Source organism: Harpegnathos saltator, unplaced genomic scaffold (genome assembly GCF_003227715.2).
Source record: "Harpegnathos saltator strain DR-91 unplaced genomic scaffold, Hsal_v8.6 scaffold460, whole genome shotgun sequence".
Classification (NCBI taxonomy): Eukaryota; Metazoa; Arthropoda; class Insecta; order Hymenoptera; family Formicidae; genus Harpegnathos; species Harpegnathos saltator.
The window spans coordinates 55,955-71,164 of NW_020230273.1; the positions used below are offsets into that span (position 1 = coordinate 55,955).

General features: G+C 52.1%; 1 protein-coding gene across 1 annotated transcript; it reads right to left on the reverse strand.

Annotated features, from left to right (window-relative positions):
* Positions 1 to 279: 279 nt before the first annotated feature.
* Positions 280 to 13,728, reverse strand: Alk (Anaplastic lymphoma kinase). The gene is made up of 25 exons (XM_025301962.1): positions 13,067 to 13,728; positions 10,951 to 11,143; positions 10,734 to 10,861; positions 10,253 to 10,384; positions 9,923 to 10,072; positions 9,167 to 9,297; positions 8,925 to 9,091; positions 8,667 to 8,761; positions 8,479 to 8,577; positions 7,563 to 7,752; positions 7,103 to 7,250; positions 6,866 to 7,015; positions 6,521 to 6,677; positions 6,264 to 6,455; positions 5,756 to 6,001; positions 5,384 to 5,479; positions 5,076 to 5,283; positions 4,648 to 4,924; positions 4,175 to 4,467; positions 3,753 to 3,978; positions 3,534 to 3,647; positions 3,135 to 3,410; positions 2,578 to 2,690; positions 2,127 to 2,484; positions 280 to 1,600 (listed from the first exon to the last, which is right to left on the reverse strand). The coding sequence occupies exons 1-25, from the start codon at positions 13,461 to 13,463 to the stop codon at positions 1,553 to 1,555; spliced, it is 4,584 nt and encodes a 1,527-aa protein (XP_025157747.1). The 5' UTR covers positions 13,464 to 13,728; the 3' UTR covers positions 280 to 1,552.
* Between the last annotated feature and the right edge of the window lie 1,482 nt (positions 13,729 to 15,210).

Consider the following 15,210-nt stretch of genomic DNA (forward strand, 5'->3'; position numbering starts at 1 on the left):
TGAATCGAGACTTTTTTTATTACTTCCACTCATTACCTGCCATCTATTGTTGACGGCACGTTGATAAGCACGTTGACGCGCTTGCCGATTTATTGATAAATCAATTTTCTCCGACTATTCCCCGTCGATATATACTAATGCAATTTTAATGCGACATTTCGGGCCGCAATAATTATTTGGGGACACTCTTGTCCAAAGCGGAAGCTCCCTAGGTGATCCGATCTGCGAGTCGCAGAGCGAGACGACATTTCGGGGTGGGAACACAGTGAAGTGCCCTCCTTTCCACAAACACGCCTTTATTACGTATTTCACTTACAGATACATAGTGGTTGACTTTCATACGCTACGCGCACGTAAAGTACGTCGTCGTTGTAAGAAAAATAAAAAAGGGCTCGTGCTCTTTTTATTAACTCCAATCCACAGCCCGCCCACCCACTCACCCCTCCTACGATATATAATTTCGATCGCTCGTCCGTTCGTTCGTTCACTCGTCCACTCGTCCGCTCTGCAAAACGCTGCGATGGTGTACAACGAGAGGATCGAGTTCACGTTATTGAGATTCTCCGAGCAGAGACGAGTCACGAAGTAGACGACCAGCCTACGGAGAGACTTTGACACCAAGTATTACGGTATAATATTTTACTCGACAACCATGACACATTTTTTCGGACGACCCAGTCGATCCGAATACACAATTAACTCACCAACGATCGAGCCGGCGTTACTTAGACGACACGGTCACCTTCTCCTCGGTCGCGGGAATACCTTATTTCGAAGACAAAACTACTCGCGTTAGAGTTTCACACACGTCGAATACACCTGTGTACATCTCGCGCGATACATGACTCTCTCTCTCTCTCTCTCTCTCTCTCCTTCTCTCGTCAAGTTTCTCACTGTTCTAAACCGAAAGCAGTCGCGCGGTATTTTCGTACAGTAAGCCTCGCTTCGCTCGTCATAGTCACGCGCCTACCCGCGAGTACGAGACGTTCTCCGGAGTTTGACATTTCGCCATTCCACATCGTCATCGGCTGATCGTGATCGTGGAATTGGGAAGCTTACAGTATAAGCTCGACGAAGTGATCTCTCGACGCGCGACGCGTTTGAATACAAGTGTGTTACGTATTTTAGTATCTCTTCTCTCCTCTGTATGTACATGATCGGCCTAAACCTACGTCAACCTTCCCCCCGTGACAATCCCGTGCCGTTGATTCGCGCGCGAGAGAGAGCCACCGTTTTCTTCTCCTTCGCTCGCGCGCAAAAAGTCGCGGTTGGAATCGCGAGGGTCGCGCTAGCGGAAGGCGCTCTTTACGACGGGGCGAATGGGTACTTCCCGGTTTGCGATTCACAGTAGGGTCTCCTCGGAGTAGAAACGACGTGAGTATTCGTTGTCGTAGGCCCACAGCGGTGAGGAGAGTTCCACGAGTTGCGTGTCCGTCGTAACCGCAGTCGTCGTGGCCGAACGTTGCAGCTGCATTCGTCGAGCGGCGCTGCAGTTGAGCGCGGCCACAGCTGCGATCTTCGAGGAGCCTCGTCAACCCCCCTCGGATAAGTCTCAGCAGGAGCACTCCTCCTCCCGCGGTAACTCGTGGCTCAGGGAGTCCTTCGAGCCCGGAAAGAGAACGGGGATATTGTGAAAAAAAGAGGGCAAAGAACTCACGCCGGAGACGAGAAGTGGAAGAGAAGTGGCCGCGTCTTCACTGAATCTCGCGAACATCGCAACATGTGACCGCTCTTCCAGAACTGTCTTAGGCTTGAATTGGACTCGTTCGACTTGGACAGAAACTAGCGGAAGTCTCTCTCGAAAGCTACATGTCTCCGAAATCCTTCCCTCTCTCGGAGGAACGTGATTAAACTGTGATCGAGGAATTCACACGTGAGAAAGTTGGCGCCCGAGAAAGCTAGATTGTTGCAACTCTTTTGCGCCGACATTAACAGAACAATCAACGCTTTTTTCCTTCGTTAAGGAAATGGTCGTTGGCGATTCCTCGTCGGTTCATCGTCGGTCAGTTTAATCGGAGTTTGCCGAAGGTCACCCTTAGCCTTCGATCGAGTACCCTCGATCAACGACCCTCGGTCACCTACGGGTGGAAACGGGGTGCAGGAGGGAGAGGAGGAGGTCAAGTTACCTTCCTTAGCTCCATACTGCCCGGCGTGCTGGAGCGTTGCGTATGCCTGGTGATCTTATCGTAGGGGATGGCGCCTCTGTAGAGAGCGCTCGGGTCGAGACTCAGGGTCGCCTTCAGCGTGCTCTTCTTCACCACGCCGTTCGCGTTGTTGACGTTCGCATAGTTGAGGCCGATGACGCGACTCGGCGAACAGGTGCGCGTGTTGGGCGACGAGTTCGTTGTCGTGTTTGGCGGGGTGTCGGACGACTGCACGATCAGGGAGTCGGAGTTGGTGTCGGTAGTCGTTGTACTCTCATTGCCGTTCCTGCGATCCGTCATCGCGCTATCGGTATTGGCAGTCATGTGACACTCCTCTTCCTCCTCCTCCTCCTCCTCCTCCTCCTCCTCTTCCTCTTCCTCTTCCTCCTCCTCCTCCTCCTCCTCCTCCTCTTCTTGCTTTCCCTCCTCCTTTGGACGGTTGTTGCCGTTCTCTTCATTGATCCGGTTGTCGCGCTCTTCGATGTTTTCGCTTCGATGTATCGTCCTCAGGTCTGGTCGATTCGACAGGTCGGCTCGATGTCTGCCCTGCGGATCGCGCATGTTCATTTGGTATCATCATCGCAGACGAGAGGTGGCATCAAATCATCTGCCGTCAGCCGCAGCAGTTGATGGCCTTCTCGAATGACACAGATTACCCGCGGCGGAATGTTTGCGCTCAAGAATGCGGAGGTGTTTTGAAGAGTTCGACGCTTCCTCACGAAACTGCCTACATCTTTTCACGTCAATTCATTCTTCCCATTATTCCGTTGCGCAAGTATCGGGGCAAGATGTTGAGAAAATGCATAGTTTCAAAGATACCTCGATTTTCCGCGACACAACCTTCATCTCTGACGTTTTTCCCGTGGAATTGAATTAACCGAGACTCGACGTACATTCTAACGAATCACCCTGTGCTGTGTATATTTCCACACAGCTTGATTCGAAGCGAAGTTGATACAATCAAAATGATAGAAGCATCTTCATAGTTACCTTGCACTCTCCGATAACGTCGGCTCCGCAGTCGTTGTGATCGTCGGCGTTGTAGCCTCGCTTGAAGCTGTCCGTGATGGAGTCGTAGGCGTTGCAACCGAACTTTCTCTGCCGGCACTCCGCCGACTTCGCGAAGGCCTTGCAGCGCGGTTCGTCGTTCCCGTTCGATTTCTCGGTCTCCGCGTCGTAAGTGACGACACCCACGGCTTGATTCATGTGGTGCGCCACAGATCGCGGATCGATGACCCTTGGCCGCACGTAGCCGCATCCGTCCAGCTGTCGGATAATCGAATCGTACGCTATCGACAGTACCGCGTGACACGCGTACTGGAAGGCTTTACACTCCTCGCGCGGAAGTATGACACTCCCGCGCTACTTTACCGGAGCTACTGTACTCACGTCGGACTGCATATTGATGCATTCCGCCTCCGGGTCCGGCCAGATGGTCATTTCGCCTTCGTCAGTGGGGAGTACGTCGTACTTGGGCGTAGGCTCGCACACTACGTCAGGGTCCTACGTGATGAGAAAGAAGAAGGAGATTATCAGTGTTTTCTTCCGGTAGAATAGAATCGCCGCGGCGCTTCGCGACGCTCGCGAGCTCTCGGTTGTTCTGCTCACCTGCAGACAGTAACCGATTCTCTCGACAATGTTGCAGAAACTCGGCCTACGGTCGGGCTGAGGGCGCCAGCACTTCATCATAATCCCGTAAATCGGGTCCGGGCATCCTACGGGTTTTTCCAGCCGACCGCCGGTCTTCACCATCGATATCACCTCGTGGTTCCCGCATCCTATGTAGGGTGTGTACCCGAACGACATGATCTCCCATAGGAGGACGCCGAAGGACCTAAGAGATCTTCCTTGTGTATTCGGAGTGACATTTACATCTCGCGATCGACCAGCCGGGAGAACTCGCGGAGCGGAGATCTCGCGTCTGAGAGATCTTCGCTCTCGAGGCGAGAGGCGATCGCGCGGATAAAGTTCAATAGTCGTAGGGAGTCACTTCATCTATGAACGAGGTCGTGGTAGAAGCGTAATCTCACCAGACGTCGCTCTTCGTGGTGTAAATGCCGTCGAAGAGGCTCTCCGGCGACATCCACTTTATGGGCAGCACCGTCCCGGCACCTTTCCTGTAATAATCGCCCCGGTAGATGTCCCTCGCCATGCCGAAGTCCGCGATCTTGACGATGCGCCCTGGACCCTTGGTGGTCAACAGGCAGTTCCTAGCGGCGATGTCACGATGTATGAAGCGCGTCTCCTCCATGTATTTGCAGCCGTTTGCGACGTCGAAGCTACACATCACGAGGTCGCGCATCGTCAACGTTGTAGATCGGTCCTGTCGAGAGACGAGATACAATGAGACATGACAATGATACACGACACAAACGCGCGACGCGCGTGCTGCAACTAGTCGCCGTGAACTTCGGACTTCCGGCAGTCGCGATATCGACCGGCGGGAGAAAGAAACCGGGCTGATGAAAATGAACGATAGATACGGTAACAATAATGTGCTCACTCGTCGTGGCCTTTCCTCGCGCAGGAAGTTCTTCAGGTCACCGCCGGCCAGCAACTCGAGGACGATGTACTTGGGATGTTTGTCGAAACAGACCCCGATAAAGTGCACGATATTAGTGTGATTAAATTTGCTCATTATCAACGCCTCCATCATGAAGTCAGCCTCCGCCTGCGGCGTGGACAGCGACAGCAGCGTTTTCACCGCGACCGGGTGCTGGCCGCGTCTGTACTTGTACTGGCCCTCGTGAACCTCGCCGAAGGCACCTTGACCGAGAGGCCTGCATTGGGAGGAAGAAAACAAACAAGATCGGTCTCGAGATCGAGCTCGAGTTTCGACTCGCGACTTCCAAGTTACCAGAGTGAAACCAACACCTTCCACCCGATCTCGCGATCTCGCGAAGCGCGAGTCCCGAACACACTCGTACCAACCTCGTCAGGGAGATGCATTCGCGGGGTATCTGCGGCAAGTCCTTGAAACTGTAGAGATTGCCGGCGAACTCGTAGTTGGGGTTGAATTCGGTTATCAACGTGCCCGACATCGCGCGCAGCGCCGTCAACTCCGTGCCGTTGCCGAGTATCATTTGGCGGCGATGCAGAAGCGCCTTCTTGCATTGGAAGCGTTTGTTCAACGAGAAATCTAGAGAGGAAGGAGGCACCCGAGCGGTCAGCGCTTTCGCTCTCACGAGCGGGTAGGGGGGGGAGGGAGGGTCTGATCCCTCTAGACGGGGCGTACTTACAAAGTATTAGGCCGATTCCGACGATGACGAGCAGACTGCTCACGACTATGAGCGGGATCATGTACGTCGAGTGTACACCCTTCGACTCGTCGGTCACTGAAATTCAAGACGATCGATCGGGTCGTTGGTAGTTCGCACAGTCCCCCATTATTCGTTTGTTCGTGGCGTCAAGGTCCGTTTATTTAACACTCATTAGCAATTGCCATTTTTGAAATGAAATGGGATGTACACGCGTAACCGGACACGGACGGGCGAGGAGGGGAGGGGAGGGTGAACACACAGAGCGGGCAAGTCGAAGGACAAAGGCGCGGCTGGGACGAACTTACAGGAAGACTTAGAGCGGGAACGTGGAATTGGGAGCGTTGTACTCACCGATGCAGGACTTGGAGTCGTTGCCGAGTAACCAGCCCTGAGGACAGAGGCACTTGACCTCGCTCAGATATTGGTCGAGAACGACGCAGCGGTAGTCGCAGCTGCAGCCGCTGATCGCCGGTATGATGAAGACCTCGCCCGGGCCGTAGTGAGCCGCTTCCTTGAAGTAGACGTCCGTGAGTCGCTGACTGATGTACGAGTAGCCACCCTCGCCGTTGCCGGACGGCTTGCGGCCGGAGTTGCCACCTGCGGATGAACACGTAGTCGTGACGGTGACGTAATCCGACGACGGATTCAGACCGACAGGCGAGATCGGCCGTCGATCACCTGCCAATTTCTCAACATCAGGCTGGGATATTATGAACAGCGCGCGCGAAACGGAAGGATGACGAGTCTCGTGAAGCATGTTGGTTGATTGGGAAATTCTAATTTTCGCCAGGTGATATTTTCTCAGAACTCGCTCGGATACGCTCAGAATCGTTCGACCATTCGCGTTTTATTTTTTTACCGATGTAACCGCCGCCGCCGCCTCCGGTCTGGCAACCGCCGCCGCCGCCGCCGAAGCCTCCGTTACTGTGACCTTGCTCCCCCGGCTCGCAGCCGAGACCTCCCGAGCCACCGCGAAGCAGCGGTGTCCCCGCGGCATTCTGATGATTGGTACTATTGGTCCACTGGCCGTTCCAGCTCGCCCCAGGCCCGCCTGCGAAGAGAATGACACGTCACTCTCGGATATACGTCCTCCCGTTTCGATTCGACTCGTCTTACCAGTGCCTTCGGCAATTTCGTACGAGGAAGGTAGGAGTCTCCCCCCGGGAACGGGACCGCGTCCATGTTGGAGTCCGTCATCCTTGAACTGGCCCGATCCCAAACCGCCGCCGCCGCCCGCGATCATGATAGGCTCCAGCTCGCCGTTTGCCTTCAACTACGATCGTGCGTCAGATATCTCGACCCACATGATGTCTCGTGGCGACATGATCGCGACATGAGATTTGCGATCTTTGCCGATCGGCCGATTGGTCAAAGTCGCAAATGAAATCTCAGAGTCAACAAATGGTCGCATGAGGCGACGATATCACTTGTTACCATCGGAAGAAGAGAAAGGGCGCTCACCATGAAGACTGCAGTCGCGCCACCGCCGCCACCGCCACCGTACTTGAACACGACCTTCTTCACTTCTCGCACCTTCGCCGAGGTGCTGGACGACACAGATGAGCGGTGGGACTCATCCGGCGACCGGCAGGTCTCCCTCATGCCGAGGCTCTGGAATGACGATGAAGACGACGTGTGAGAGATTATCGTATAAGATTCAGCGGCTTGAATCGCGGCTAATATCCCGTTGCCGCTCACCTTGGCGCACGCGTCCGTTCCCTCTTGACCCACCATGAAGTACAGCTGGTCGCCCTTCTGCAGCTCGATCACACCGCGAACGAGAGCACCGAAGGTGCTGCCCATACCGCCGGAGCCCATCCCGCCGCGCGCCCCGACGACGATCAAGCTGTTTGAAGAAATCCAGAAATTCAGTTCAGTCCAAGTATGAACCATCCGAAATGAGAATTATTAGACTCGCTCCGAGTCCGAGGGAAAAGGACGCCAAATTGCAGGTCTACCTCTACATTTCGCGGTGGGAGCGGAAGCTCCCCCCCCCCGCCCTCCGAAACGCCCCGACGTTCAAGTATCTCTAATAGCTGCGTATGTATCGCGCGAGAATTCGACCTGCAATTCGTCCGAGACGATCGATTTGTCCGTTGGGCGTTAAACCGCGCTTGGCGTTGGCCAAAACACGCTGCCCTCTCTTGTTCGTACTAACGTGTAGTATTCGCCGCGGGGCGCGGTCCACCGTTGCATACCGCTCAGATTGTGGGCTCCTGACGTGACCTCCTGATCCGGTAACGACGACGGCACGATCAATTCCACGTCGGTGCCGTTGTACTCCTCGGCGCATTGCTCAGCGGTCGGACCTGTCCTGCCGGTGGCCCCGCAGCTGGTAATTCGGATGACTGAAGCAGCACGGAAGAGATCGGTGATCGATGATGTGGATGAGTGTGGTGAACGGGCGGCTTAACGCGAGTTACCCGGTGCTTTCTTCACCGACTATCTGCTAGCTGTTCTAGCGACCTGTCTGCGAAGATCTTCGTAGACAGATACGAGCGACTAGCACTGAGATTGTCGGCAAGGTCGACGGACGGAGGATTCTTCGTTTGTTCGTGGAGGTGTGCGAATCAAGAATTTTTATGTCGAATCGAATCGAGTCTGTGAAATTTTACTCGAATTCGCATCGAATCGAATCAAAATCGAATGGAATCATTAAAAAATTTTGACATGACTGTTAAACATGCACGCATAATGATGGAAGATTTTAATATGGAAGGGAATATTGATATTGTAATATCATTTTAAAGTAAAATATATATTTAAATAATTAAAGTAATTTATAATTAAGTTATTAATTATAAATTAAGTCAATCACAAGTTAAGGGTACAAACATACAGGCCCAGATTTGGCCCGTTTTGTAGCCGCGTTGTTGACGCACGCAAACGTATAATTTATTTGATTCCTATTCGAATTATTTAGATTCGAATCATAGGAATTCGGATTCGAATCTAATGTAATTCGATTCGATCCGATTCGAATTCGAATAGTTCTCGCACATCTCTATTTGCTCGAAAGTTCAACTCATTCGAGTGAGGTTTGTGCTCGTCGATGCTCGTCGTCTCACACCTACCTGTCTCGTTCCCGAATTCCGGATGCTGCGGCGGCACCGTCTCGAGTTCTATATTGGGGTTGTAATAGTTGAAGTCGCCTACGATCTCTGGCGGCACTCCTGCGAGAGGAAGAGCATGAGTATCGCATGAGTATAACCAGCGGCATGTAAGAGAAGCAACAACACGTAGAGATAATCGTTGGGCTTACCGATGCCGAAGCACTCTCGGCTCAAGGAAACATCGTCGATCGCTATCTCGCTCTTGGAGGAGTAGCCCCTGCTCGCTTCGAACTGCAAGAAGTACCTGCGAACGCACATCGGAGAGACCCAGTTTCTCGCTGTTCTTCTCGAAAATTCGACGTGCTGCGCCGGCAAACTCGAGATGCCCAAGTCGTGGGCTCTCTCTCTCTCTCTCTCTCTCTCCCCCCCTTTCTCTCTCTCTCTCTCTCAACAACTTTCGCACCCACCTGCATTTTATGGCGGGCAGGGCGACGACCGCGTTCTCCCACATCCTGTTGCCCTTCCCGTAGGACCACCACAGCATACTCGACTGATTGCCGTGTTGCTTCATCTGGACCATGTAGAGCGCGAGGGACGAGCTGTGCAGGCCGTACTTGTGGAAGAAGAAGCGCACCTGAAAGCGTTTCGTGTGTTTCGCGTTAGCGCTGGTTAGCGTGCTGAACGCCTTGCAGAGCGATCGCGGACGCACCTGACACGATTGGTAATACGGGCTCTTGATGTCGCTGCTGTAAGGCGGTGTCGGGTTGTACAGAGAACTCTCGATGGTGCCGCGGCTGCCGTATTCGACGCGCTTCGACATCTCCACGTACGCGTACGTCCCTGCCGGGTGGACAGCCGACAACCCGTTACTCGTCGTCGTCGGTCGTCGCGTTAAATCGCGATGATGTTATCGGGCAACCAAACAAATTCGTGCGGTTTTTGTGTATTAGAAATTAGGCAAGGACGGAAACTTTCAGAAGACATATTATAATTATAATTGATATACAAATATATGTAACAATTGACACATGATATGAAATAATTGAGAACTCTTCGTTATCAATAACCGGAGATGCTCTTTCTGAACATCCTCGAGGCGATTCATCGCCGGAGGAAAATTTTTTAAACCACTTCTACGCAGTGTCCGCTTTTGTTTTTTTTTTTCTTTTTTTGTAGAACATCTTCTCCAAACGCTACGCGTGTCTTACGATACATATTTCTGCAGATTTCGAATTTAAATTCGTAAAGCGAACATGCTCGACTCGACAGAAGAAGAGTTTTAAAAGAATGAGTAATCACCGAGCAAAAGAGACCACGCTACGAAAATTTGTGCTATACGATGCGCATAAAGCACGCGCGCTCTGCAAGATTCGACAACTCGTCGCATGAAACCGCACGAACTTTCTTCTCGTCACTTAATATACTTCGCATCGCGCCCCAGCCGGGCGCGACTTGGTCCGCCGACCTGTCTTATTGCCGTAGGTGTGATCGTAAGCGGGACCGACTCTGTCCGTGGAGACGCTCCTCAGGCTCCAATTCAGAGGTCTCTCGGGGACGTTCGCCCAACCGCACCAGCCGTCCTCGAAGTTGCACCTCGCGTTCTCCGGAATCTTGTCTACGGCATTTTCGCGAATCACTCAGATTTCAGTGCGTCAGCCTCCGTTCGAGAGGCGTAGTTTTTCGGACAGCTTGTCTACGACAAGCGCAGGGGGGATCGTCAGATCGTCACCCCGCGGGCGAATCGATGCATCGATACTCGACACCGCGGATACAAAGGCATTTTGAATCTACGCACCACACTCGGACGTCTCGTCCTCGCCGTCGGGGCAGTCCTTGATAAAGTCGCAGATGCGGATGTTGCTCAAGCAGCTGCCGTTCTTGCAGCGGAACATGTTGTCCGTGCAGAGGACTGCGCCCAGCGTAGAATCTAGGTGACGAGAGGAGAGCGGACGCGAGGATCAGTCAGTTAGGTGTGCCGCGTTCAATCGAACCTCTCTCTCTCTCAATATATGAGCGACGCGACGGTTCGATTGAACGCGGCACACCTAACTGACTGATCCTCGCATCGGAGAGAGAAGAACAGTTCCGCCGCGACTGAATGTTTTCTCCGGCGGAAGCAGGAGGAGCAAATTCGCTAATTCAATCAGCTGCGCGGGCAGAAGTATCAACCGGAAGCGGCAGCTTCCGCGCGCGCGCGAGCGAGCGAGCGTTATTTAGTCGCACTTTAGAACTGATATTTCTTTTTCCGTGCGGTTGTGCTTCGCGAAGGTGAGTACCTGGAAAGCAATTGACCAGACGGACGTTGTCAACGGCGACGCTCGAGTTCGCGTACGGCAAGAGTATCTCTAAAAATAGCTTGTAGGGCTGGCTGATCGCGCCCAGGAAGAAACGCATGTTCTCCCACCTGAAACGACAAAGCAGAATCGCAGAGTCAGAGTCTTTGCCTCCAGTCGCCTCGGTGTTGAGAATATCAGCGCGAGTGTCTCGTTTTACCTAGCGTTATTATTTCCGTATTTCTCCTCCGTCACCGAGCTCACGTTGTTGGTGTCTATCACGAGATTTATGGCCCCGTCCTCCATCGCCACCTGGTGCATCCACAACTCGAGGGTGCAGCGTGTACTCGTGGAGGAGATCCGCGGGGACCACATTTGAGCCGTCCCGCTGCCGTTGTACCACAAAAAGTGGCCTTGAGGGCGCAAGGGAGCGAGCGAGCGAGCGAGCGAGCGAGCGAGGGAGAGAGGGAGGCAAGTGAGGGAGAACGAATTAATTTCATCGGACACACTTCAGATTACAGGTTAGGCATATCAGGTCGATCCTGGAAATCTCTCCCCGTAAATCCCGAGCTAAGGTCGACGCGAGCTTCTTCGAGTGAGAATACGACATACGACGAACGGAATCTGTGGCCTACGGGAGAAAACTTCTCTCGACTAACCCGGATAGCCAAAATGCCGTCTACCAGCAGAAATACAACGGAACGCGCTGGCTGGCAGATTGATGGCAGAGATTCCGAGCAAGAATTGACCAGCAACCATCGCGAAGCGTAACCCGTACAATGCCTTTTCTGCCTGTACAATGGGGTCATATGGCCTTCAGTCAACTTGCGCAACATAAAAGAGAGACAATCGGAATGTATCGGTGCCTGCACAACGGGTAGCATGGGAAATCGTAAAACTGTAGTACGGGGTCACTGGAACCCCGGGGCGTCAGTTACGGGTTACGGTAAAGGGAACGTTAAATGGCGCAGATCCCGCTCGGTTTCTGCCGTCAAGTTACGTCAGCAGGCTCCGTCGACAGAATACGAGCTTAACCCTCCGCGAAGCAGGAGGAACAAAAGTCACGGCCCGAGTCTTGCATCGTGCTGGGAGACAAGAGAGTGACATCTTTTCGAAATTCAAATGGAGGTGATCTCTCTTCGCGCTTTGTCCCGAATTCAGGCGGATTGCAAGTTTCGTTTGCTCGTGGTGCAGCAAGGGGTCTCAACACCAAGCCACTGGGCTTGATTTACCCCACATGATTCGTGCAGGGTTAGTACGCGGGCACAGACGACTGCTGGGACTGCCGCCACGGCGAAGGTGCTCGCGGCTCGATCCTCCTCGCAACGCGTTCCAATTAAACGTCCATCGACTTGCTGTCGCGAAGAATCGAAGTCGCGTCGAGACGAAGCAATCATCGGCTTCTCTCCGGCTCCGATTAGATTGCGTGCACGCAGCACACGGGGTTAAAAGCCGCCGCCATGACCTTGTCTGTGACAAGCTCTCGCTGTGTCGCTTCGACTCGACGCACAGCGGGACCAGATGACATCTTTTGGTTGAAAATTCTCTAGTGACCTGAATTTCCAACCGATCATCGACACCAATGGATGAGGTTGGTCCTGAATAAATTCCAAAGAAATCTGTCTAGCCGAAATTTTGAACAAATTACCGCTTCAGGGTTCATGGGTTTAGAGTTTGTCCCAAAAGTTGCAAGGCTCGTACTTCATGTTTTACAGCTGAATATTCAACGTCGAGTATTATTAGGTTCTCGAGCTATGGCTAGATTGAGTTCTTGGACTATTTGGGGCTCTTAATGTATACGGCTTCATGCATCCACGTGCTAAAAAGTTCTCGGATTGATAGATTCCTAGGTTGATGGGCTTAAGACTCAAAATCCCTCGGTTTTGTGCTTAACGGGTCTATATTTGATGTTTTTGTATTTTGGGCATGTGAGTTTTGGGTGGTTAATGGGTTTCTGCTTCAAGATCGATAAATCTCGAGGTGTCTGTTGATTGATTTCGTAGTTTCAATTCGCTGATTGCGATACGCCATTAGATAGAAATAAGTATTTCGAATAATAAGTATTTCACAAGTTTCTCGCGTTTAACGATAATTTTTCCTCTTTTGCGGCTAGTATTCGAGAAGAAAATTTGTTTTTTAATTTTGGCAAGACAGATCTCTTCGGAATTTATTCAGGATCAACCTCATCCATTGGTGTCGATGATCGATTGGAAATTCAAGTCTCTAGAGAATTTCGGACCAAAGAATGTCATCTGGCCGCACTGAGCAGCGCGGCGCCGATAAAACGCGCTCGATAACCCGAGCGCTCGCGCGTCGTCGAGAGGAACACTCTTTACCGTCTTTCGAATTGTTGGCGTCCGTGGTCGGGCCGAACTTGCTGCGTGCCGGCGCCTGCATGAGCACGAAGCCCCGGGTTTTGTTCCACTTCCAGTCGCAGTTAGGCTCCAGGTCGCACTCGCCTATCGCCGACGCTTTGTTCAGGGCCTCCTGCAGATCCTTGAGCCCGCGCGCCGTTCTGTCCTTGGAGTCGCCGCAGATCGCCACGACGCAACAGAGGGTCAAGGCGACGATGCGAAGCAACAACCTGCCGCTCCCGCCGCCGCCGCCGCCGCCGCCGCCGCCATCGCCGCCGCCGCCACCGCCGCCGGACAACACGTGTCGGCGATCGCACGTGCGACTCGCCCGACTGTCACTCGCGGATCTCGCCAGCCCCGGCCACGTGTTCCTCATCATTGCTCCGCGTTTTCGTCCAGCGATCGTTCGGTAGCCCCCGACGAGGTCACGCGCGACATCGTGCGCTTCGTTTTACCGGGGTACCGCGCATGATTCCGCGGAAACGCTGCTGCCGTTCGTATTTTCACTGCCGGCTGCCAGGCGCCGAACGCGCGGCATATCTCGGGAGGACGATCGGCGGCGGGAAATCGATGGCGACGGCGGACGCGATCGCGAGCATCATGGGTCCTGCCGGCGATCCTCGGGCTCGCCGCTGCACTTGGGGCTGCAATCACACAGATTTCGGTATCGCGCAACTTTTCGTCCGGCCGACGAGATTACCACTGATTTATATCGGTTAGACATACGAAACATACGCGATATCGATAAGTGTTTGCTAGCGATTCAGCCATTTCAGCTAAATCTAAATTTCAGCTAATTTCCTCTCGTGCCCAGATAATTTCGGTGCTAAGACCGCAAGATCATTTTTCTCAATAGTGCTCATCTTTTTATCTGAATGTAGCGCGACTTAACGTCGCGGAAGGTCCATCCTGAATTTTATTGAAATAACATTTTTTGTCGATGCGTCAGGTAGCTGGAAAACACAAGAATGTCCCGCACACAAGAATATAGTCCTTGAGAGTTATTTCAGCTTCTCCCCCGAGTGCCTTTGATTATTTTCATTGTTTTTACGTCGTATTTGGAGTCAAAGCGTGATTCGTCTGTCGTTTCTCACAAGGTGACATAATCGAGTGATATGAGTTGCTGAAAAAAATGTTTCGCTGGTCCAGCTGGAATTCTAAACGTTACAGCTAAAATCTTTCGCTGATTTTTGTATCTGCTAGAAAATTGTCCGCGGCGCACAAAATTTATCACAACTTTCTAGCAATATTTGCTAAGGAAAATTTAGATTCCATAGCTAAATATAAATCACTGCGTTAAATGAAAATAATAATAATAATAATAATAACAATTTGATTGGAGATTTTCTTGCTAAATTTGACAAACAGTCAGTCATAAATTCTGTCTCCGTCATTTATATTACAGATACAAAATATATGCGATATCGTAACATGTTTGCCAGTGATTTAGCCATTTTCGCTAATTTCTCTCGCATCTAGATAATTTTCGCTATGACTGCAACATCAGTTTTCTCAGTGGTGCATCTTACGAATGTAGCGCCGACTTAACGTCGCGGAGAGTCCGCTCCGAATTTTATTGAAATAACATTTTATTCTCAATGCATTAGGTAGCTGGATAACGCGCGCACAACAATGTCCCGCGAATATACCAAGTGCTTGACAGTTATTTTTCAATGGTTCTCCCCCGAGTGCTTTTCATTACTTTCATTGTCTTTACGTCGTATTTAGAGTGAAAACAGCGAGCACGAATGCGAAAGAAGAATGCGCGAGTTAATCAACACACTCGGTCGATCGATAAGCAACGTGCGACAAATGAGACATTTTCATTCAAAGTGTATCGGCGTGCTGGGCGTTTCTCAGGCGTAAAATTGACATTTCATCCGTCAGTGTATACTTGAGAGCGAACACTTCGATCGTATCCGAGACGACACGACAGACCGTCTCCCTATCGCGCCGGCACGTCGCGGAAATTCGCGCGTCGAGATCCGAACGGTCAGGATTTCGCGCGGAGCGGAGATTGCAAAATTCGCTCGAGAGAAAACGAATTAATGAAGCGAAGCCGCGAGTAGCGGAAATGGAACTACCGATTCCCCGATATCTGCTGATATCCGGCGTGCGCGCGGAGA

What these genes read in the sequence shown, in the direction of transcription:
- Alk (XM_025301962.1), bottom strand. Translation starts at nt 13,463, where the DNA reads ATGATGAGGAACACGTGGCCGGGGCTGGCGAGATCCGCGAGTGACAGT. An exon ending in GAATGCATCTCCCTGACGAG is followed by an intron (nt 4,925 to 5,075) that starts GTTGGTACGAGT and finishes CTCCCAATGCAG; the next exon opens with GCCTCTCGGTCAAGGTGCCT. An exon ending in ACCACGAAGAGCGACGTCTG is followed by an intron (nt 3,979 to 4,174) that starts GTGAGATTACGC and finishes AAGATCTCTTAG; the next exon opens with GTCCTTCGGCGTCCTCCTAT.